Source organism: Suricata suricatta, chromosome 1 (genome assembly GCF_006229205.1).
Source record: "Suricata suricatta isolate VVHF042 chromosome 1, meerkat_22Aug2017_6uvM2_HiC, whole genome shotgun sequence".
NCBI classification, from domain to species: Eukaryota; Metazoa; Chordata; class Mammalia; order Carnivora; family Herpestidae; genus Suricata; species Suricata suricatta.
Genome location: NC_043700.1, coordinates 165639858 through 165664543, shown reverse-complemented (window position 1 = coordinate 165664543; position 24686 = coordinate 165639858). Strand labels below are relative to the sequence as shown.

The window sequence follows — 24686 nt, the reverse complement described above, 5'->3', positions numbered from 1 at the left end:
AGGAAAGTGGATGGACCTTGAGGGTGTCATGCTAAGCGAAATAAGTTAGGCACAGAAGGATAGATACCATATGTTTGCATTCACAGGTCTAACAGGAGAGACCTGGCAGGGGACCATGGGGAGAGGAAGGGGGAAAGAGAGCGGGGAAGAGTGAGGGACACAGATCAAGGGAGACTACTGAATATTGGAGACGAACCATGGACTGAAAGGGGAGGGGGAGAGGGGAAGGGGGTGATGGTCATGGTGGGGGGTACTTGTGGGGAGAAGCACTGGGTGTTATATGGAAACGAATTTGACAATAAACTATTATAAAAAAAGATTATGAATTTAAAAAATAAATTAAAAAAAAATAAAAATATATAAACAGCTCATTCCCAAAACATTAACTTGGGACTATTCAATTAGCTGGTATTAGTGATGTACTACTTTCCAGGAAAATCTGACTCTGGCACGAAATACTCTGTCTCTGTGTTCTTCTTCCTAGTCTACAATTCTGTGTCAAGTAGATTCTATTTGCAGCTTCTCATTTTTTACATTATCAAACAATCCTTGAGTCATAATTATCCTTTAGCCATTTGAATTTTCTATTGTAGTTGCGAAGCGAAATAACAACACCTACCATTATAGTGTCTGACTGTGTTGATGGTTAAGAATCTCTTCACCACAAGATAAGCGGAGCCAGGTTCAGCTAGTGAACTCCACCGAAGCACCTGTTCCAACACATTTTCTGTGTAGTGAAGAGGGCGTTCTGCAAAAAAAACAATACTGAATCAAACTGAGAAGAAAATAAGTCATCAGCTTTTATACATTTTTAAAAGTTCTTTAAGAAAGATGTGTATGCAACAACAAAAATAACCATATTTCATGTTACACAATAATGCTAGCACTACATACAAGAGACCCTAGAACACCCTTAAGCACATGATGCAATTTACTGTGTAAATGAATCTGTGCAGGGACATTTGTTACCCAGCTAGTAAAAAAAAAAAAAAAAGTTTCAGAGGTGCTATCCTTTATATAAAATCTCGGAAATAATGCTGTATTTTTCTACGAGAAATCAGTTTCTTACTCTACTTTTTAATTCAGATAATATTCTGGCTTGCTTCTGGAAAGCTATATGCACATGCAAGTAATTAATTGTAAAAGGACTAGCAAAGTTAATTTTGCTCAGTATTAAGTAATAACCTTTGTTTATCCCAACATGATTAGCATGTTATAATATCTGATCAATACCAGTGAACAATTTATTGCTGATACTATCATCATCAATTAATATGGAATTATAAATTAGGCTAAAAGGTGCCTGGGTGGCTCCATCAGTTAAGCTTCTGACTTCAGCTCAGGTCACGATCTCGTGGTTCATGGGTTCTAGCCCCAGACAGGGCTGCTGTCAGCACAGAGTCCACTTGGGATCCTCTGTCTCCCTCTCTCTCTGCTCCTTCCCTGCTCTTGCATTCTCTCAAAAGTAAATAAACATTTAAAAAATATATACCTTCAATAGAGAACAGATGAAAATAATAATAAAATATTACATCATTTATATCTATTACATGGCAATATTATGTGAAATGTTATGTGGCAATATTATACATTAACTGTTGATACAACAGGCCAAAAGCAAGAAGTTAATGATCTTAAAGATTTCACCTTGATAAATACTCATCCCTATGTTTTGTTTTAGGCAATCATATTTTAAATGTGTTACAAATTCTTAGCACAAAGTTAAAAAGAAGACTTGTTTTAGAATCACAATGAAAGCTTTATAGTAAAGTGTTTTTCCTGATCAAAATATGACAATCAGTTAATAAAATGTTAGAACAGAAACATATGCTAGAATAAAAGAAATTCAAACCTGTCCACAGTACCCTGAAAATGGCAAAACTGAAACAGCAAGAGCATCAGCTCTAATGTAAAGATGCTGATGCAGCTTCCTCAGGATCATAGTTGTATATGTCAATTCAACTCTTTCATCCCTTCCTATATACAAAGAGCTCAGGATCTGGCTTTTCATTTTCAATTAAAGTAAAAACACTAATGACAAACAAAGAGCATGTTAAAAGCATCATACTCATATAGGAACCATGATATTTTAATTAGTGATACAATCATAAGTATAAAGACCAAATATATCACATCCCCTTAATACTGGTCTCTCCATGCTATGACTTTAGCATTCCAGAATGTATCAATAATCCCAGGTCCACAGAAGAAGAATACAAATTCTTCTGCTGCCAGTGTAAAGAACAACATTTCTGCTTTACTATTCAGTATTTATTGGAGCAAGCCTACTTGTTACAATGATGGCAATTTAAAAAAAAAAAAAACTAGGCCATACATCTTAAAGACAACTCTACCTCTTGTGTAAAATATATCCCATTGTACACAGCAGACTGCTAAGTACATAGGAGACATTTCTATGGTGGACTATAATTAACAGAAAATACTTGGAATGAATCAGCAGACAAAATTCTTTTCAAAGTCAGCTCAATTCTTCTGTGCTCTATCAATCCCATTTGTCTTTAAGTAATTTTCTATAAGGTTTGACAAAGATCATAACTTCCTATAGATTGTCAAAGTTATAAATTTAATTGTTGATTACTCCATTAATAATTGTCTTCCATTAATGGAGGTTATAATTAGAACAGTTAGAACTAACTATATTTCTTTAAAAAACAACTAATTATAGAATGAGTACTCTCTTTACATTTGGCATGATGTAATTCTTGGTTCTACTACTTGCAATCTCTGGGATGCTACTGATTCCAATAACAGTTGTCATTTACGGAATAACCGTGTATCCGACAATATGTATACCAGATACTCTGTATCGGTGATCACTTTTCATCCTCAAGCACGCTTCACTAGGTATCATTCATATTTTACATGTAAAGTAAAACAAAGCTCAGAGGGTTGACTTGCCTAAGGCCAAACAGCTGGTTCAAGTGAAGAACAAAGATTTGAAGCTCCAATCTATCTGACTTGAAAATACAGTATTTTAAAATACCACACTTAATTTTTATTTTGGGCAAGTCTGTAAACTCTCACATAATGATTTTCTTACATGTAATTTGGAGAAAAAGGTATCGACTCACCAAGATTTTTTTGAGAACCAAACATAAGTACAAAACAATGTCAATTCATACCCCCTTCACTTTCCTACCCTTGGTGACATGATGATAAGGAAATAATAACAAGAGGATTTCAACATCTTGCACGTAACGAAACTGATGAGCCCACAGTTGGCTTAGAGGTGAGAATTCTATTCCCAAACGGAAAACAGTATCTGGATTAAAATAAAAGCTCACTCTTCTTTATTATCAAATTAAATTCGTAAAGAAACTGCCAAGTATTAGAACACTTGTATTAAAGAGGGTCCCTATTATAAGTAGATACTAGAACACTAGCCCTAAAGTGTTCTTAGTGATACTGAAATCGCAGTATAGCTGACACCACAGATAGAGAAATACAGATTTGCAAAAAAAAAAAAAAAAAAAGGTTAAGTATGTTTTTCACATCAGTATCATATTATGACAGACGTTAGGAGAGTAAAAATCCTGAAGATCCAAGTTCCTGAATAAAAACAGAGCTGAAACATGGGATGAAAAGGCTAAGTATTTATTAGACTATCAATGCTACATATATAAAATGGCATTAAAATCCACCTTAAGAGATAATAGGCAGGGGAAATTGAGACATCAAACACTGTTAGAATATAAATTCCTACAAATAAACAAGTTTTTATTTATAGTTCCATTTGCAACCATCTGTCATGATAGATTATATGGTATGTATGTCATCTGGCATTAGGGCATTACTAGAAATAAGTAACTCACTTGCATACTATCTATAGCATAAAGATTGCTGAAAATTAAGTACAGTTGAGAAGAACAGGTTATGGAGGAGGTTATTTACTTAGATAAATCACATTATCAATGTCTTTTTTTTAAGTTTATTTTGAGAGAGAGAGACAGAAAGAGAGAGAGCGAGAGAGAGCACACGACCGAGCTCCCACAGGTGTGGGAGGAACAGAGAGAGTGAGAGATTCCCAAGCAGGCTCCACACTGTCAGCGAAAAGCCCCAATATGGAGCTCGAACTTATGAACTGTGAAATCATGCATGACCCAAGTCAACATCAAGAATCAGACACTTAACTGAATGAACCATCCAGGCATCCCTCATTTTCCATATCTTAAAATCATGTTCGATTTGGAGCCTCCTGAGTAACCACAGAGAAGCTGCCTTGTTAGGCTGAGTGCTGCAGAAATGGTGCCTGGCGGCTTCCCTGGGTGCGTTGGTCGCCAGATCCAAGACTCTGCATAACACCAGGATCAGATCCTTCTCATCTGAGCCCAACTTGAACCCCGTAGCCCCAGAAGTGATCCTCCAAAACACCACCAAGTTATCTGGAGATGCCATCATGACAATATGCACAACAAGAGAAACTGAGAGACACCATTAAAAGAACATCTCCTGACAGCAGGCCCTGAACAGTCAAAGAGCCTCCTGTAATAGAGCGATACTAACAGGTGCACAGTGCAGAAGGAGCATTTAAAACTGACAAGACACAGAAAGTTAGCCAAAATGACGAAACGAAATAACTGTCCTCTAAAGAAATTCCAGGAATAAATAATAGTGACAGGACTGCTCAAAACAGCCACAAGTAACATAATTGAACAAAAATTTAGAACGATTATCATAAAATTAAATGCTGGGCTTGAAAAAAGCATAGAAACCATCAGAAAAAATATGGATACAAAGACTAAAAACCTTCAAATTAGCCATGACAAGATAGAAAAGGCTATAAATGATGTGAATAATAAAATGGAGGCTGCCAATGCACGGATTGAAGAAGCAGAGAGGAGAATAGGTAAATTAGAAGACACAGTTACAGCAAAAGAGGAAGCTGAGAAAAAGAGAAATTGATACAGGAGCACAAAAGGAGAATCAGAGACCTGAGTGATACAATCAAACGGAACAATATCCTTATCATAGGAGTTCCTGAAGAGGAAGAAAGAGAAAAAGGTCCTGAAGGGGTGCTGGATCAAATTATATATGAAAATTTCTCCAATCTGGGGAAGAGAAAGACATTGAAATTCAAGAGGCATACTGAACTCCCCTAAGATGTAACCTGAACTTACCTTCGGCATGACATATCATAGTGAAACTGGCAAAATATAAAGATAAAGAGAGAATTCTGAAAGCACATAGGGATAATAAGGCCCTAACAAACAAAGGAAAACCTATCAGAGTGGTTACAGACCTATCTACTGAAACTTGGCAGGCCAGAAAGGAATGGCAGGAAACCTTCAATGTGATAAACAGGAAAAATATGCAACCAAGAATCCTTTATCCAGCAAGCCTATCATTCAGAATAGAAGGAGAGATAAAGGTGTTCCCAAATCAACAAAAATTAAGAGAATTCATCACCACCAAACCAGCCCTACAAGAAATCCTAAGAACTCTATGAGAGAAATGTAGCAAGGAATATGACACCAGAGACATCAATACAAACATGAACTCTACAGAGAACACAATGAATCTAAACACACATTTTTCAATAATAACACTGAATGTCAATGGACTGAACACTCCAATCAAAGGACACAGTAGCAGAATGGATAAAAAACCAAAATCCATCTATTTGCTGTCTATAAGAGACTCACTTTAAACCTGAAGACACCTTCAGATTGAAAGTAAGAGGATGGAGAAATTATCTACCATGTGACTGGATGCCAAAAGAAAGCTGGAGTAGACATACTTATGTCGGATAAACTGGACTTTAAAGTAAAGGCAGTAACGAGAGATGAAGAAGGACATTATGTAATAATTAAAGGGTCTCTCCATCAGGAAGAGCTAAAAATTATAAACATTTCTGTGACGAATTCGGGAGCTCCCAAATAGATGAAACAACTAATCACAAACAAAAGCAATCTTATTGATAAGAAGGTGCTAACTGTAGGGGACTTTAATAACCCACTTACAACGAGGGATAGGTCAACTAGACAGAAAATCACTAAAGAAACAATGGACCTGAATGGCATACTGGAACAGATGGAATTAATAGATATATTTAGAACTCTGCATCCTGAAGCGAGGGAATTCACTTTCTTCTTGAGTGCGCATGGCACATTCTCCAAGATTGATCACATACTGGGTCATAAAACAGCCCTCCATAAATACAAATGAATTGAGATCATACCATGCACACTTTCAGATCACAATGTTATGAAACCTGAAATCAACCACAGGAAAAAGTCTGGAAAAAAAAACCCTACTGAAGAATGATTGGGTGAATCAGGCAATTAGAGAGGAAATTAAAAAACATATGGAAACCAATGAAAATGAAAATACAACAATCCAAACTCTCTGGGATGCAGCAAAGGCAGTCCTAAGAGGAAGGTTTACTGCAATCCAGGCCTATATCAACAAACTAGAAAAAGCGCAAGTTCAAAATCTAATAGAGCACCTAAGGAAACTAGACTGAGAAGAGCAAGAGCACCTCAAACCCAGCAGGAGAGGAGAAATAATAAAGATCAGGGCAGAAATAAACAATATAGAATCCAAAAAACAAAAAATACAGTTGAGCAGATCAATGAAACCAAGAGTTGGTTTTCTGAAGAAAGAAACAAAACTGATAAACCTCTAGCAAGGCTCCTGAGAGAAAAGAGAGAATACCCAAATAGACAAAATCATGAATGAAAATAGATCTATTACAACTGATCCCTCAGAAATACAAGCAATCATCAGAGAATATTATGAAAAATTATATGCCAACAAATTGGACAATCTAGAAGAAATGGACAAATTTCTAACACACATGCACAACCAAAATTCAAACGAGAAGAGATAGAAAATCTGAACAGACCCATAACCAGGGAAGAAATTGAATCATTTACCAAAAATCTCCCAACAAATAAAAGCCCAGGGCTGGATGGATTCCCAGGGGAGTTCTACCAAACATTTAAAGCCGAGTTAACACCCATCCTTCTCAAGTTATTCCAAAAAATAGAACTGGAAGGAAGACTTCCGGACTCATTCTACGAAGCAAATGTCACCTTGATTCCTAAACCAGACAGAGACCCAACAAAAAAGAAGAACTACAGGCCAATATCCTTAATGAATACAGATGCAAAAATACTCAACAAGATACTAGCAAATCAAATTCAGGAGCACATAAAAAGAATTATCCATCATGATCAAGTGGGATTCATTCCTGGGCTACAGGGCTGGTTCAATATTCATAAATCCATCAATGTGATATATCACACTAGCAAAAGAAAAGATAAGAACCATATGATCCTGTCAATAGATGAAGAAAAAGCATTTGACAAAGTACAACATCTCTTCTTAATAAAAACCCTCGAAAAAGTTGGGACAGAAGGAACTTACTTAAACTATTAAAGAAACTTATGAAAAGTTCACAGCTAATATCATCCTTACTAGTAAAAAACTGAGAGCTTTCCCCCTGAGGTCTGGAACACAACAGGGGTGTCCACTCTCACCGCTGTTGTTTAACATAGTGCTGGAAGTCCTAGCATCAGCAATCAGACAACAAAAGGAAATAAGAGGCATCAGAATTGGCAAAGATGAAGTCAAACTTTCACTTTTCACAGATGACATGATACTCTACATGGAAAACCTGATAGACCTGATAGAAGAAAACTTCTAGAACTGATCCATGAATTCAGCAAAGTCACAGGGTACAAAATCAATGTACAGAAATGGGTTGCATTTTTATACACCAAAAATGAAGCAACAGAAAGAGAAATCAAGAGACAGATCCCATTCACAATTGCATGAAAAACCATAACATATGTACGAATAAATCTAACCAAAGACATAAAAGACCTGCACGATGAAAACTATAGAAAACTTATGAAGAAAATTGAAGAAGACACAAAGAAATGGAAAAACATTCCATGCTCATGGATCAGAAGAATAAACATTGTGAAAATGTCATTATTACCCAAAGCAATCTACACATTCAATGCAATCCCAATCAAAATTGCACCAGCATTCTTCTCAAAGCTAGAAAAAATTATCTTAAAATTTGTATGGAACCACAAAAAAATCCAAATAGCCAAACTAATACTGAAGAAGAAAACCAAAACGGGAGGCATCACAATCCCAGACTTTAGCCTCTACTACAAAGCTGTCACTGTGAAGACAGTAAGGTTCTGGCACAAAAACAGACACACGGACCAACAGAATAGAATAGAGAACCCAGAACTGGACCCACAAGTATATGGCCAATTAATCTTTGACAAAGCAGGAAAGAGTATCCAATGGAAAAAAGACAGCCTCTTTAGCAGGTGGTGCTGGGAGAGCTGGACAGGAACATGAAGAATGAAACTAGACCACTTTCTTACACCATTCACAAAAATAAATTCAAAATGGATGAAGGACCTGAAAGTGAGACAGGAAATCATAAAAACCCTAGAAGAGAGCAGGAAATAGCCTCCTTGACCTCAATTGCAGCAATTTCCTACTCAATACATCCCCAAAGGCAAGGGAATCAAAAACAAAAATGAACTATTGGGACCTCATCAAAATTAAAAGCTTCTGTACTGCAAAGGAAACAATAAAAAAAACCTAACAGGCAACTGACAGAATGGGAAAAGATAGTTGTAAATGGCATATCGGATAAAGGGCTGGTATCCAAAACCTACAAAGGAACTCACCAAACTCCTTACCTGAAAAACAAATAATCCAGTGAAGAAATGGGCAGAAGACTTGAACAGACACTTCTCCAAAGAGGACATCCAGAAGGCCAACAGACACATGAAACAATGCTCAGTGTCACTCAGCATCAGGGATCTACAAATCACTACCACACTGAGCTGGTCAGAATGGCTAAAATGAACAAATCAAGTGTCTACAGATGCTGGTGAGAATGTGGAGAAATGGGTACCCTCCTACACTGTTGGTGGGAATGTAAACAGGTACAACTGATCTGGAAAACAGTGTGGAGGTTCCTCAAAAAACTATCAATAGAACTCCCATATGACTCAGCAAAAGCACTGCTGGGGATCTACCCAAGGGATACAGAAGTGCTGATGCATAGGAATACCTGTACCCCAATGTTCACAGCGGCACTTTCAACAATAGCCAAATCATGGAAACAGCCTAAATGTCCATCAACTGATGAATGGATCAAGAAGATGTGGTATATATACACAATGGAATACTACATGGTAATGAAAAATCTGGCCATTTGTAGGAAAGTGGATAGACCTGGAGGATGTCATGCTAAGCGAAGTAAGTCAGGCAGAGAAGGACAGATACCATATGTTGTCAATCATATGTCATAGGGGACCATGGGAAAAGGAAAGTGGGGGTAAAGAATTGAGGAGAGGGAGTGAGGCAAATCCTGAGAGACCTTTGAATCCTGAGAACAAACTGAGAGCTGAAGAGGAAGGGGAGAGGGGAAAGGGGGGGTGATGGTTATAGGGAGGGGCACTTGTTGGGAAGAGCACCGAGTGTTATACGGAAACCAACTTGGTAATAAACTAATAATAAAAAATAAAACAAATTAAAATAAAATAAAAATCATGTTCACAAAATAAATCTGGCTTCCCTTGTGAATAAGAGAGAGGGCTATCTATTTTCTACTTGAAATAATGGTGTTGTCCTTAAATTTCTGGTAGTAATGATACAGGATTTCCTGAAACAATTGATTCTCCCAATAGTTAAATTCTTAGTCCCAAATTAAGAGCTCCGCAAGTTTTCTCTGTTTTGTCTACACAATCATAGGGTAAAAGCATTTCTGTGTCATCAGGAGAAGGGCTGGAAAGAATCCTGACTAAAAATGTATAGATCTTCCATCTCACAGTAACTATGAGGAAGAAACAAGAAAATGTTCTGTTATGATATCGCTTCAGAGAAATCAACTGCTTCAAAAAACTTGAATTTCTCAGTGAAGACGCCCACTTAAATGAGGCCCCTTGGGTGTTTTCTTCTCATTCTTCTTCTGGGATGTGAAGGCCTTTCCATTCAAAGATGAAGAATTAAGAGAGAAGCACACTTAGAAGATCACCTTTGGATGAAGGTGGACCATCTCCAAGGGAGGTTTCAGCTTGTCTTAATGACAGGCAGCAGTGGGTGAAGGATACTTGGCATCTTTCAATGAATGAGACAAGAATGACTTTTTCCTCTACCCAGTACAAATGTCAAATGTCCCACCAGACCTTCACTTAGAGGGAAAACCAACTCAGAAATTAGCTGAGCCTAGAATTCAATTCAGCTTTACATACGCATTTTCAAAAAACTTACACGGTTTTAGTAGAGTATATTTTCCCATCAATCTGACTACCATATAAACAAAACAAGAATTGTCTACCATTTGCTATGGTCTGAATGTCTGTCCTCCTCAAATTCATATGTTGACACCTACTCCCCAGTGTGATGGTATTAAGAGGTAGGGCCTTTCGGGAATCTTGAACACAGAACACACTTATGAAAGTGATTAGTGGCCTTGTAAAAGAGACCCCAAAGAGCTCCCTTCCATCATGTGGGAACACAGTAAAAAGACAGCCCTCTGTGAACCTGAAAGCAGGCCATCAACAGACACTGAATCTGCCGACACCTTGCTCTTGTGAAACTTCCCAACCTCCAAAACTGTGAAAAAGAATTCTATTGTTTATAAGCTCCCAGTTTATGGAAGTCTTCTACAGCAGCCTGGATGGACTAAGATACCATATCACCAATGACAGCAATGATGCTAATGACATATGAGTCACAAATTGACATGCTTTTTCTATCAGTCTCCTTTGGTACCTGTCGTATCCGTGGCAATTCCATTTATAGGTTCGAAAATCTATTTTCATTATCCTCAACCATATAGGGATGTCTGAGCATTTATATAACACATTTTCCTCTTATTTTTATATAACTAAGGCATTTTTTTAAAGTAAATATAGTAGAGTATCTCAGAAGAGTTAGGAGAGCATTACAAAATATTTATTATAAAAGGGGCACTGGATAGGAAAGGGTTGAAAATTTAGTGTCACCTAAAACAAAATCCAGCACTTCCGGCTCACTTACTTACCCCTCTACTTCTCTATTTATCTCTCAAATTATTTTTGGTTACTTGGGGGATTTATAATTACAATTAAAAAAGCAGCAAATCTCTACTGACATTCTTCCTATCAACTACAATCTTGTGGCTGCCAACACCTTCACTTTTAGCTTCTTTTTATATTTCACTTTATCTCCCCTGCATGCTACTAGAAATAAAGCTTTTAACATTTCAGCAGGTCAGGTAGAACACGCAGGTTCCGTCTGCTTCAGTAAAGCCGGAATAATCACTGGCCCCTCTGCTGCTTTCTTAGCACTGCTCCCTTAGGAGTAGTAAAAATGATCTTAGTTTTCTCTTCTGGAGAATTCTACTTAAAGAGTTGACCAAATATTAAAACCATGCCAAATGTGAATTCTTAACTCTATCAAATGTATTCTTTCTTGATGTACATGGGGTGCTCTTTTGATTATTTATTTAGATATTCATGAATCAAAACAACATGGGTTTTCCTAAGTGTTTTTATATTTTTATCAAGGTAACTTTTTTATCATTATTTTAAAGTTTATTTATTTTGAGAGAGACAGTGTGAGTGGGGCAGGGGCAGAGGGAGAGAGGGAGAGAGTGAATCCCAACCAAGCTCTGGACTGTCAGGACAGAGCCTGATGTGGGGCTTGAACTCATGAAACTATAGGATTGTGACCTGAACTGAAACCAAGGGTCGGATGGATGTTTAATCAACTAAGCCAGTCAGGAACCCCAACACAACTTTTTTTTTTTTTAAGTTAGAGAGAAGAAACCAAAAGACAACAACAACAACAATAAAACAAAACAAAAAAAACCCAACTCAATCCAATCTTGTAATTTGTGAGGTACTGTCATACATAAGTTAATAACCAGCCATTTTCAGAATTAGCAACCCTTCATTTCCCAAGATGAAATCTAGTAACAATGTTTCCAGATGTACTGCAATCTCTCTTCTAGCTATCAATAATTACTTCCTATCTTCATTCATTCTGCTTGCTCCTCTCAGTCAGGAGGACCAATGCCCAAAGGCACAGGGCTCCAATGATGTAACATAAGAATATGCTTTAAATCCATCCTTGAGAGAATAAGGGCAGTGGGAAGACGATGCCTACCCCCAAATCTATGATCCAATATTTTGCTGTGGATGTCCTCATAAATACAACAGAAACAGTAGCGTACAGGAAACAATCAGCTGTCTAAGAGCTAACCAGGGCCTTGAGATCTCCTAGTGATTCCTAATCTGTAAACAGGAATTACTTTTCATGTACCTTCTACATTTGGATACATTGAATCCAAAGATCAATAGTCCAAGTCACTCAAGATCAGAATGCATCTATTTTCATTCCACTTCAGTTAAGGTATTTGTAGGTTCTATTCTACATCCATGCACTATACTAAAGGTAGTGACAGATAGAAAGGTCTAAAAATATGGCAAATGTCCTGAAAAACAAATGTTCTAGGGCAGAGGCAGACAGATAACATTACTAGTCTCAAGTCAGATAATATGCAGTGTTAATGATCGATAAATAATCAGAAAAAGCTCAGTGGGAACTATGTTCATCTAAACATAATCACAGAAGAAGGGTTATTTGAACTGGATCTTGAAGGATCAGCAATAAGGACACAACAAAAGGGTTTTAAACAATAGAACAAAAGGATCTTATTTGTGATTTAGAAACATAATTTTGGCTGTAATACTGACAGTTACCCTTTACTTACAGTTACAATGAAGCTAGTAACCTAACCCTTTCCTTAAAAATTAAACAACAACAAAAATCAAAAGACTGGACCACCCATATACCATAATCAAAAACTATGCTTCACTTATTCAGTAGATTTTAATTGTATGGCAACTATGTGTAAGGCACTATGTCAGACCCTAGAGACAGGAAAAAGAAAGTTCCTCCTTCCTTCCAAGGAGCTCTGAACAAGAGAGACAAAGTGCAATGGAACCTTTAGTGTGGGTTTTAAAGGAGGTAAACTGGTGGGCTAGATAGGCGGGGAGACTAAAGATGCATTTGGGAAATACCAACTCACCCTGGTTAGGCAAGCACAAACAATGGAAGGTATTATCTATAAAGAACATGTAAGATGAAAAAGGATGGCAAAGGAGATTGGGTCAGCAAAAAGCTACCACTTAGGGGATAAACAAAGGAAAAACTGACAAATGAAATAAAAAGAGTAGAGACCAAGAAGGACAATCCAGGCAGTATCAAATACAGAGTGAAAGACCTTCAAAGGGAAAGAGAATAGTCATTAGTAATAAACTCTACAGAGAAGACAACTGAAGCCTGAAGCAAATCAATGGGGTTTGGAAGCTGGAGGTCACAGTGGTCATCTGCTAAACCACTTCCTGTAAATGGGGGAGACCAAATCTGGGGAGACACAGCACGAACCAACACCAAACCACGGGAGGTATTGAATCTTGACAATGAATATTTAAAAATTATTTTATTACTCTTAATATGAATTAGCTTTTTAAAGAATTACACTTGTCAAAAAGAAAGATATGAAAACAGAGATAGACTAATGAGAGACAAAGTATTTGACATTCCATTTCATTCTAACATTGATGACAACACTCCTACGAATGCATGGTGGGGTGTTTCAATGTTGAATTTTAATTTTTATATTGAGCTTGCAGGTGGCAAAATTTTACTTTTGGCAGTTTGACAACTATACTTGAAAGAGTCCCAAGACCTTAGTAGGCAGCAGCTAGACAGATGGTCAAGGTACAAAGACATTCTGCATCTTTTTTTTCTTTTTCCTAGAGGTCCTTAAAACCAAATGGTGTCATTAGAATGTAAAGCTTATTCAGCATATGACTACTGGGATAGGCAAGGTGTTTTAAAAACTCTATCCTTCTGTGTCTGAAATAAAAGATGACAAAATATCTGGTCCACTCCACTAAGACAGATGAAAAGAAAAAACACAAAACAAAAAATAAGCTTCGACTAGCTTAAAAAAAAAAGGCTTTTCAAATAAATAATCTTTTAAATCAACATTGTTTTTGTTAAAAGAGCAGCATATAGGAAATAAGATGGGTAGTTATAGTGTCATTTAGAATTGTTACATATCAAACTGCTTGTCCTTATTATAAACAAAGGCCTATTTCTTGAAGTAGCAATATGAATGTCTAATGCTTTGCATTATATTTTCATAGTCAATAAAATAATTATTTAGATGCGTAAAATCATAGGAGGGCCAACTCAAGTGGCAATGATAGAAGACATGCACTGAGGCAGAAGGGAATTAAAAATGAGAAGTTAATCTTTAAAAACCACAAAATGTCCATAATTGCTTAGCATAAAAATAGTACTTCTACATACTATAAGGAATTTAAGAATCCTAGCATGAAAATCACTTACCTAACTCTTCATTTTCAATGACTTCAAATGTGGCCCAAATATCACCTTTCACAGGAATTATGTTTTTTATTGCTAATATATCATTAGTTAATTCCTCTGCTTCCATCACAGGAGAGATCTATAAGAGAAGCAAAGTTTCTTCAGAATGTATGTCAAACACAGAAGCAGCCATATGACAGAGCCAAGAGTGGTCACTCCATCCACTAACTAACTTATGACACTGTTTCTTCCTTAGTATATTTACTCAGCTTCCCTAAGCAAACAGAAAAAAAAAAAAACCAGCCTGTTCAGATCTTCTCCATAAACAGAATACATTTTAATGTGAGCACATGATGATATTATAATATAGGCATAATCAGGAAAAATATGTTTTTTCTCAATCAGTGAGCAATTAGGGAGAAAAATAATGTACCTAATCATACACAGAAGAACCTTCACCAGAGAATGAATCCAACAGCATTCTAGGAGTAAAATTTTCACTCATCAGTTCTATATCCATGAGTTCAAAGCAGTTTGGTTGATTCAGTCTAGGCCCTGAATTATACACAGTCGACTGTTGTCTACCGTGCCAAAAAGTCTCAGTGGTCTGTGGTGTGCCCCGCCATGCCAAGTGACAGATGGTGGGGTCCCAATGCACGCTGGGGCCAGGACTGCAGGGCAGAGGGCAGAGTCTGCAGTGCCAGCCCTGAGGTCAGCTCCACAAGGGTCCCCAAGCCGGAGGCCGTGGCATAAGCACACTGTCTTCCTCAGGGACTTTTGGGATTTTTGATTTGTTTCTTCTTGTTTTTGTTTTTGCCAATCTTAAATGCATACTGGACAAAAGCAAGCTGGCTTTCTTCAATTTGAATTTAGTTATAATGGTACACAAATAGAAGATGTTTTAAACATGAGGATATTGGGACTGCAACCTAGTTTGCACATTTTCAGTAAAAGTAGGTACCTATTTAAAAATTGCTTCAGACAGGAATGTGCTCATTACCATTTCTCCTGTCTATGACCAATCATGAGCATATTGCACATATGTAAGTAACACAGAACACTTCCCATTACAGGTAACTCATACCGTCTATTTCCTAGGTGACATGGAATGTAGTGCATTCTTTGGAATATATTAATGATTCAATCAAGTCCACTATCTTTTCTTTCAAACAGCGCAATAAAATATAATCTTAAGAGAAAAAAATCTCACTATCTGGGCAAAGTGGAAAACTATAGTAGAAACATCAGATAAATCATTTCAATAATGCAGTTCATCTGAATGGCTCTGACATTTTTTAAGAAGCCTAACTCTTTCATAAAATAATAAATTACTGAGAAACCAAAGTGTGCAAGAGTGGCAGGGAGTGCCTCAAGTTGACCTGGAGTGGAGAACCAGAACTCCATTCCTTATCCCAGAGGGCTCCCAAGGACAGGGAGCTCCCAGAACTGCACGTGGCACATTTTGCAAATTATTGCTCGAAATAATATATAGATCAGTATGATGAGCATCAGGGTAAGAATCTGATGACCAAGGTATGCCTTCTGGCCTTAACACTTTTAATTCCCAGTTTGCATTCATGTAAACCTGAGACATTTCCTGTTTTACCTACCTCCTGGGACTGAGGGAACAACCAACTGAAATAAATATGGCTGAACAGTTTTCTAAAGTCTTAAGCACGAGACAAACGTTAGTGATTATTTTTACATAGTTTTTGTTATATTTTTAAAGAGAAGCTGGAGTTCTTGTAGGTGAAACTAGGCAGTCCTTTACGTGCATTTCTTTAAGAATTTTGCTCAATTATAATAACTTGTCTTATGGTTTTTATTATTTAAAATATTAAAATGAACTACTAAAGAATGTGTAAGTAGAACTAAGTCATGTGCTCTGAACACCTCCTCTAGCGTTAGTGATGGACGTGTGCTGATAATCTGTATTACTTCATGTCCCCTATGATCAACATACCACCATCGGCATAGGAAATCTGATGTGGCCAAGGAGTGGCAAGACTCCTGTGACTTAGGAATAAAACTTATTACTGTAGCAGTTCACTCCATGTTCTAAGTGAGTTAACCAGTGTCACAGAGACAAAATATATAATCATTTAAAAATATAAATAATTACAATGCATTTAACAAAACTGAAGTCCAGAAATACATAAGATTCTGTTTAAATCTTAGACTTTAGATGGCAAAATGTCTTCTACATACATAGAATGTAGTCTTACTAAGTAGGAATCTGAATTATCACTGTTACCCACCCCCAAGGCAGACTAAATACTGAATATGGCAGCATGTGAGGGATACTTTTAATTCAGAAAAAAGAAAAAAAAAGATTCATATTCGCAAAAAAGAAAAGAGTATTCCAATATTCAAGTAAATTGGAAGATAGAAAGTCTAGGATATAAGAGTGGAAGACTAGTAATAAATAAGTAAAAATAATATAGGACTAGTAGTAATTATTAACACTTACATGCCAAGCAATTTACTAAGTGGTTTGCACACAGTATCTTACTGAGGACTTACATTAATGATACTATGTGAATACACTAATTTTTCTTCATATTATAAGTGAGATGACGGGCTCAGACAGAGTAAGTAAGTTAACTTGCTTAATGTTAAGAAGCTAGGAAAGGGAGGAGCAATTTGAGGTCAGGTTATATTTTAGAACCTACAGAATATCCTAACCATAACCTAAAGCACTTTCAGATGTTCTCTTTCCAAATAACTAAGACATGGAATTCCTGGAGAATAGTGGAATAAAAAGTCAATCCTATCAATCAATCACGGTTTGAACTGGACAAATGAAATAAAATACAAGAGACAATGGAAAATTCAAGATACATAAATTAACGTGTATTAATACTTGTGATTTCCAGAAGTACTCTTTACACCATCTTTAGGACTCACCCGAATTATAATACTGCAGTCAGGTTCCTTCTTTTCTACATACACTTCAATTAACAAATCTCCAGCCTGGGAAACCTAGAAAAGGGCAGATGTGAAGACAGCAGATATAGGTATGTTCCAAAAACATACTTATGACACTTAAGACAGAAAGTCCTAGTCCTTTTTCTAAATATTTCATAATAATGAAATGAGCCTATTAATAGCACAATGATATTCATCTTCCAGATGTGATTGACTAAGAAAAAAAAATCTATGCAAAGGATATAATCACAGTGCAATATTTTCATCTCTTTAAGAATTTAGTGTACGGAAATACTCTTATATTCTTACTAAAATAATGAATCTGTCTACAACGAGGATATAAGAAATTCAACAACAGAAGGTGTAAGAGCCATCACCATGTATGTTACAAGGAGAAACAAAATGAGGAGTGAAAATGAACCATGTGTAATTGGGCTCTAATCTACAGAGTGGGTAAATACCCATAACTAAAAGGGAAAATAGGTGTTGCCAAAATTTCAAAGAGCTATGCCCAAAAATTGAAAGTTGAGGATACATTAGGTCGGAGCTATATTACATCTACACAGAGAGGAAGTATGTTTAGCAAAAAAAATAAAAGTGAAGTTCCATAATAAGATAGACGATAAAGAGAGGTTTTTATTTTAATTACTTTCAGCCAAGCATTAAGTGTTACATTATTTGGGTCACTATTGTAGACCAGGAGACATATTAAGTGAAGAAGAGACATTTCTTAATAAAATAAAAAACGTAAGATACCACTATGTAGATCAGCAGTATAACTGAGAAAAGATTAGCACAGAACTTAACCTATGAAAAATATTTTGAATAGCTTCTATCAGAAATTGCCTTAAATTATGTAACCACTCAGAATAATATCTCACAATTAAAAAAATTGGTCATAATGGAGAAACAATCATTCTGAAGTTAAATTTGCCTAAGAATAAAACCTGATGAAAAAATTAATAAGGAAAATATTAAAAATGCACTTTGAAGAAGTGTTTTTAATTATTCTGGCATTACAGACTTAGAAAAACTTATTTTCAATTTTTCTCTCTCACTTTTGATGAGACCAAAGAATTCTAGGAAAGAAAAGATACAGTTGACGTTTCTACTTTTCACTGTGTTTGCATAAACAACTCTCCAGGAAGGACACATTTTAAAAATTAAAAACGCAAACACAAAGAACTCAGAGTGAAGCCAAAACAAGAATAGCTAAGAAATTCAAACAGGGATAAGACATGGAGCCTGTCAGAAAAATACACCAGAGCAGAATTTTGAATGGATTAGAGAAAAACACAAGTAAAAAAACAAGTTTTTCCAAAGTATTCTACATTTCCTGTCCAATTACTACTATTTTATAGACAATTCTTTTTACTTACATATACTTAATCAAAAAGCAGCCAAGACTCATTTCATTATTGTAATATGAACATAAAAGATCAAAATAGAGGACACTCATATTTTTTCTAATTACAACACAGGTAATCCTGCCAAAAATTATCTCTCAGGTTCACACAACCCTTTATTTCATGACTGAAACTCCCCCCTCCCCCCAAAAAACAGTCATTCAAGAGAACTAACAGATACAGAGCCAGATTTCTTAGTTTTACAGCTAACTCCTCTGGAGGCTACATTAATTCTGTAGGGTGAGAATGGAGGAGGTGCTTTCATAGGTAAGTACTAGCACTCAGTACTAGCACCCTGGGATATTGGGCACTGGAATGGCAGTCCTCTCCTTCTTATGGAATAGTAACTGATATTTCAGGAATGAGGCAAATTTAGAGTTTGACTAATAAGGAAGCATTTCCTAATTCTCGGAGTATATCTATAAACAGAACATACTTGACCCATTTATATTATTTACATTTGTATCCAGAATCCACTATAACTCTTAGTGATTAGAAGAAGACTAAATACCAATTTTAGGAAAGTTCAATGAATGCTCGTCAAACAAGGAAAGGTACCCTGGAAAATGGCAGTGCACCCTGAACACAGAAATCCAATATAATGCGACTGAGGAAAGCAAAAGATTTAGAAAATAGTCAATTTCAAACATAAATCAGCGTATGTTGCAAAGATGACATTAGAAAAATTCCCACTAATATAATCATCTGAGAGCATGCAGAGCAAAAGCACAGAAGAAATAATTTATATTTTCAAAATCATAATGGAAAGAATCATTACAGAGCTGAATTTTCAATTTAGTCTTGTATTTCTTTGGCTTTAAATGCTTCCTTTGAAATCCACTGGTATCTTTAGTAGCGCATTTATAACTAAAAATTGATTTTATAAAGGGCATTTGATAAGATTAATAATGATTTTTCCTTCTGTATTTTGAAAAATTTACATTAGTATACTTTGGCATTTCACATATAAGCATCATGCTGCAGAATTAGGCAACTATTTTATGTAGGTTCTTCAATCCCCATTATTTTTACTTTGCTTCAGATAAGAACTTGAAAATAAACACAACAAATGTCTTTACTTACAACAGAAGTTTTGTTTTTTGTTGTTTAAAAAAATTTTTTTTAATTCTTTGGAGATCTAACTATTACTACTCACTTGAGTGTCTTTCCACTTGGTAATAAAGCTATTTTCTATGTCCATTTGTTTGACTTGGTCTTCTTTAACCTGTTTAAAATATAATTTGGGACATACTAATAAAATACAAGGAGTGATGGTACTCATCCTCTCGAAACTCTTCAGGAATTTAAAGGCCAACAGTTTAAAAATAAGTGAGAATGACCATCTTAATCAGCAGGGGTAGGGCAGAAATAAAGCCAACATGATAGAGCCTCACAAAGTTCAGAGCATTTTATGATGACATCACTTTAAGCTGCAGATTCCATCAATGGAAGGCTGTATCGCTAAGTGACTTAATAAGCAAAGGGGCTAATGAGTGATTTGCTAGAGTTTACGTAGGCTACGAGACAAGGCTCGTTTCTCAAACTGAAATGATTGTTAAGTGCTTACAAAATTTCAACCATTTAAAGTTGGGGTTAGCAAAACTATGAAGATAACCATTTATATTTTATTAATGTAAGTACAAATATAGAAAATAAAGAGAGCATGTAAAGCCACACATTTTTTTCCTAATTTTTTTCATTTCTCAGCATCAGAATTATTGCAAAGAAGCTGCTGTTGATCAAAAACAGTGGACACATAAAGAAAGAAAGAGATCAAAGAGCAAAGAGAATCCAACGATCTTGGTGTCCATTCCTATATAAATTAAGATACAGATGGCGTGTTGTATTTTTTAAAATAGAGTTTCTTTCCCTACATAGAATAAACTATCACATTAACCCATTTAATTTCAACTGACATACCCATAACCCTGGAGAACAAGAAGTCTTATAGACCACCACTTAATAGAGTGCCCCAAAAGGTTAAATGAAACCAGGCCAGTGGTAATTAAGATGTCAGTGTTAATGAAAGGATGGAGTTGGACCTTTGACCCAAGACCCTATACCCCACCCCCACCCCGGCCATGTTAAAATCCTGGGCTTATTTCCTCAATTTTTCCTTCTTTCAACTAAGAAATCATCCTTATTCCAACAGTTTTCTGATGAAACGTGAATATATTAACTTGGTAAAATAGCAAATTGAAAGTCAAATAATTACTATAGATTTAGTAAAAATCACAGAACATTATTTCGGAATTTTCATTTTCAGTTCAGACACAATTAAAATAAAACACTAAAATGCATTCAATTGCAGAATTTATCAGCTTGGCATTTATTACCAAATTTGTGAAATTCACAATTTCACACCTCTAAGTAGACATACTTAATGCATACACATACTGACAAAAAAAAAAAGCCATACTCTATAAATAGAAATATTCTGTCCACCAGACACCAGATGGCTTTCAAAGCAGTGAAGTTTAAATGAATGCCTACAGCTAAGAAGGCTACTTGTATCTAAAATATTAAAAATCATGTAACTATGCTTTATTTTTAGATATTCATGAAGATGTGATTATAAACATCCTAAAATATAAATTTTAATTTGCCAACAGTAACATCAAAACTATTTTAACAAGGGCAAGATATAAAATATTTACCTCAAATATCTCAACATAATTATTAATTAAGTCCTCAATTACATTCACTTCTTCACTAGTTTGTCCTTTAGTTTGAAATAAACAGGATGAAAAGACCAAGGCCAAATTATGGGCATTCATGTGATTGATTTCTGAGCATTTCTGCACCCTGTTAAAGAAAAGCATAGCTCATTACAACACATTTCATAGAACTTTAGTCATAATACCCATTTATCATTATTTAACACACACATATCAAAAGTCTCTGATAGAAGTACGGTGATGATTTAAAGAAGAATGCAGTTTGTTCTTCTGAGTAGTTTACAGTCAAGTTAAGAATATAAGAAAAAACTGTTAAAGAAGGTTCGACTACAAGTTATAAAGCAGTACTTGTCTGTGGACTGGGCGAGACCCACCCAGACAATGGTGCAACCTTAGGCTAAGGCTTAAAGATGGGCTTAAACAATGGTGTAAAATGACCAGTGGGACTGAAGCATAAAAGAAAGAGAAAAAAGGAGGCAGTAGGCAAATATGAAAAAATGGCAAGAAAGGTGAATTACGAGGCATACAGTAAAGAGTTCCAAATTCAAGGTTCAAGGCTGAGCTGAATTTTCCAGGAAATGCAAATCTGGTGAGAAAATACTTGGCAGCATTGGTTTGTATGGTTATCCAAACTAGGACATTCTCTCTCAAAAAGCAAACAATTTTAAAATACAATTACAATTTTCTTGGATATAACTAAGGTCTTTTTATAGTGAAGTGACATGAACAGAGGAGTCAATTCTCCCACTGGCTAGGCTACAAAATTTGGATCTTACAAAGAGCACTTAAGGAACAGTTCACCCTTGAACAACACAGTTTGAACTGTGTGGGTCCACTTACGTGTGGATATTTTTTGATAAATATAGTACGGTAATATAAATATATTTTCTTTTATGATTTTCTATACTTGATCTTAGCCCAAAGGCTGAGAAACGATCTTTTATGGTTTTCTTAATATTTTCTATTCTCTAGGTTACTTAATTGTAAGAATACAGTATATAATACATATAACATACACAATTGGTGTTAATTGACTATATATGTTATGGTAAGGATTCCAGTTAAGAGTAGGCTATTAGTAATTAAGTATAGGGGGAGTCAAGTTATATGTGGATTTTGTGCAGGAGAGCACTGCCCCTAAATGCTGCATTGTTCAAGGGTCAATTATATTCACAAAAGTTAAATGCAAAGTGATTTAAAAAAAAACTATAGGCATCAACCCAGTAAAAGGAAATTCACATCAACAAAAATATACAGGTAAGAACTATAAGTGATACGCATGTGAGTATCTGTTAATGCTACTTGCCACTCCACTGACTATATATCATAGCATGCTGCAAAACTGCCTAATTACATTTGTGAATTTTAAAATACATACTAAAAAGGAGAGACCAACTGTATCAAAAGAATAAAACAAGACTAAACTAGGTACACCTGTCTACAAAAAGTAGCTTCTACTAGTTACCCAAAAAGGATAAAGATGACAGGAATATGTGTGTGTGTGTGTGTGTGTGTGTGTGTGTGTATAATGCTGCAAGAAGCTCACAATAAAATGTTCTCTTAGCAGAAACTAAGCAAGTGCACCATATGTGATTTATAAGATGCAAAGTGATTGCAAATTAATAGAGGAGGGTGTGATAATTGTAGACTTCCCTCTCAAAACCAAGTCTGTACTCTTATCACACTAAATTATAAACATCTGGAAAATTTATCTGCAGGTCCGCCTGTGTAACTAGAATCAAAGCATCTCCCAGTCAGGGACTATTGCTTTAATCACACTGGAGTGCATTAATAAATATCCGGTGAATGGAATTAAGTAAATGTTAGTCATGGAGGGAGCAATGTGTTATCTGGGGCAGGAATGGAATTAAATGCTAAATCAACCTGACCTTACCAAATGGACTTCTCAAACTTCTGATGACTCTATCAAACATTCTCACCTTTTTTTGAGACTTCCTTCTGCAATAGCATCCTCCTTTGCTACTCTTCACCTCTCTTCTCTTCCATTTGTGTGGTTGCCTTAATTTCTGGCATAAAGTCGAAGGAATATTTATTTTCCTTTCCTTCCTTCATTCCTCTGCTCCACAGGTTATCATTCCTCAGTGTTCCTATTCAACCTACTGAGTGTCTTCTCACTCAGGCTTTCTCATTAGAAGCCCAAGAAAACTGTTTCCTGATTAGTTTCTCCATGTCAATGCCAATCTCTTTTCAATCATTCCCATTCATGGGTTATTGTCCTAAAACAGACCTGATCAGTCACTCTTCATTCCTTAAAGGAATTAAATCTGAATGTTTTCACATGACCGCCTGAGCCTTTCACAACCTCCTGGCAGCCAACTACACACCAGCTCATCTCCCAGCACACCTGTTTCCTAGAAAATATCTGCCACTTATTTCTTGTTACTTATTTTCCTTCACACCCAGTTCAAACACCCTTTTCAATGTGAAGCATCCCCTGGATGTCAATACACAACAAAAGACTCAATCTTTCCTCCCATGTTAAAATTCTCTATATTAAAATCTGTTCCAGTGTTGCTGTGTTTCACTAAAAACTGTAAAAGGCCCTGCAGCACTCTTGTGCATTCATTCTGACATCCAGAGGTCTCTGATGCTCAGTTTGGGAACTGTGAACTTAAGAGTTTTGTCATTCATGTAATATTACCATCAAATGTTTCTGTTACATGGAATCTTAATAGGCACTGTTTTGTACATAGCAGAAGCTAAAATATATGTCAGCTGAAGAAACAGAGGAAGAGGGGAAGGATGGAAAGGAACTCGTGATCTCAAACTCAAATCTGAATTAAGAATTTTAAGAACAACTGTGTATGTAACTCAATGTTCAAAATACTAACTTAATAAACTGTAGCAGCCTGGTCATATATTAAATTTTGTTAAGTTTATTTATTTGAGAGAGAGAGCGAGAGTGAGAAGAGAGCATGCAAGCACATGAGCATGAGTGGGACAGGGGCAGAGAAAGAGGGAGAGAGAGAATCCCAAGCAGGCTCCAAGCATCAGCACAGAGCCTGATGCAGGGCTAAATCTAATGCACTGTGTGATGATGACCTGAGCGGAAACCAAGAGTTGGATGCTTAACCAACTGAGCCACCCAGGCACCCCTAAAATTTTGAAGAAAAATCTGTCCTAATGTCTCATAAGAATTTCTGAATCTAGACTGCAAATAAGATAGTTTCAGTAGAATTCAGCTTCACAAAAATTCACTCGATGGTGGACTGCATCCATGCAAAAAGCTGCAATGATATATTCTTTCAGCCATTTTATACTTATT

At 36.0% G+C, this 24686-nt stretch overlaps 1 protein-coding gene across 2 annotated transcripts in view; it reads right to left on the bottom strand.

Moving 5' to 3' along the window:
* ARAP2 (ArfGAP with RhoGAP domain, ankyrin repeat and PH domain 2) overlaps positions 1 to 24686 on the bottom strand; it is a 188381-nt gene that overhangs the window by 51560 nt on the left and 112135 nt on the right. For both annotated transcript variants that reach the window (XM_029947657.1, XM_029947648.1), the window contains exons 22-26: positions 21380 to 21527; positions 19879 to 19947; positions 17296 to 17370; positions 14410 to 14527; positions 620 to 748 (exon numbers count right to left, since the gene is read on the bottom strand). In XM_029947657.1, coding sequence (XP_029803517.1) covers positions 620 to 748; positions 14410 to 14527; positions 17296 to 17370; positions 19879 to 19947; positions 21380 to 21527 — 539 coding nt within the window. The remainder of the gene's footprint in view (positions 1 to 619; positions 749 to 14409; positions 14528 to 17295; positions 17371 to 19878; positions 19948 to 21379; positions 21528 to 24686) is intronic.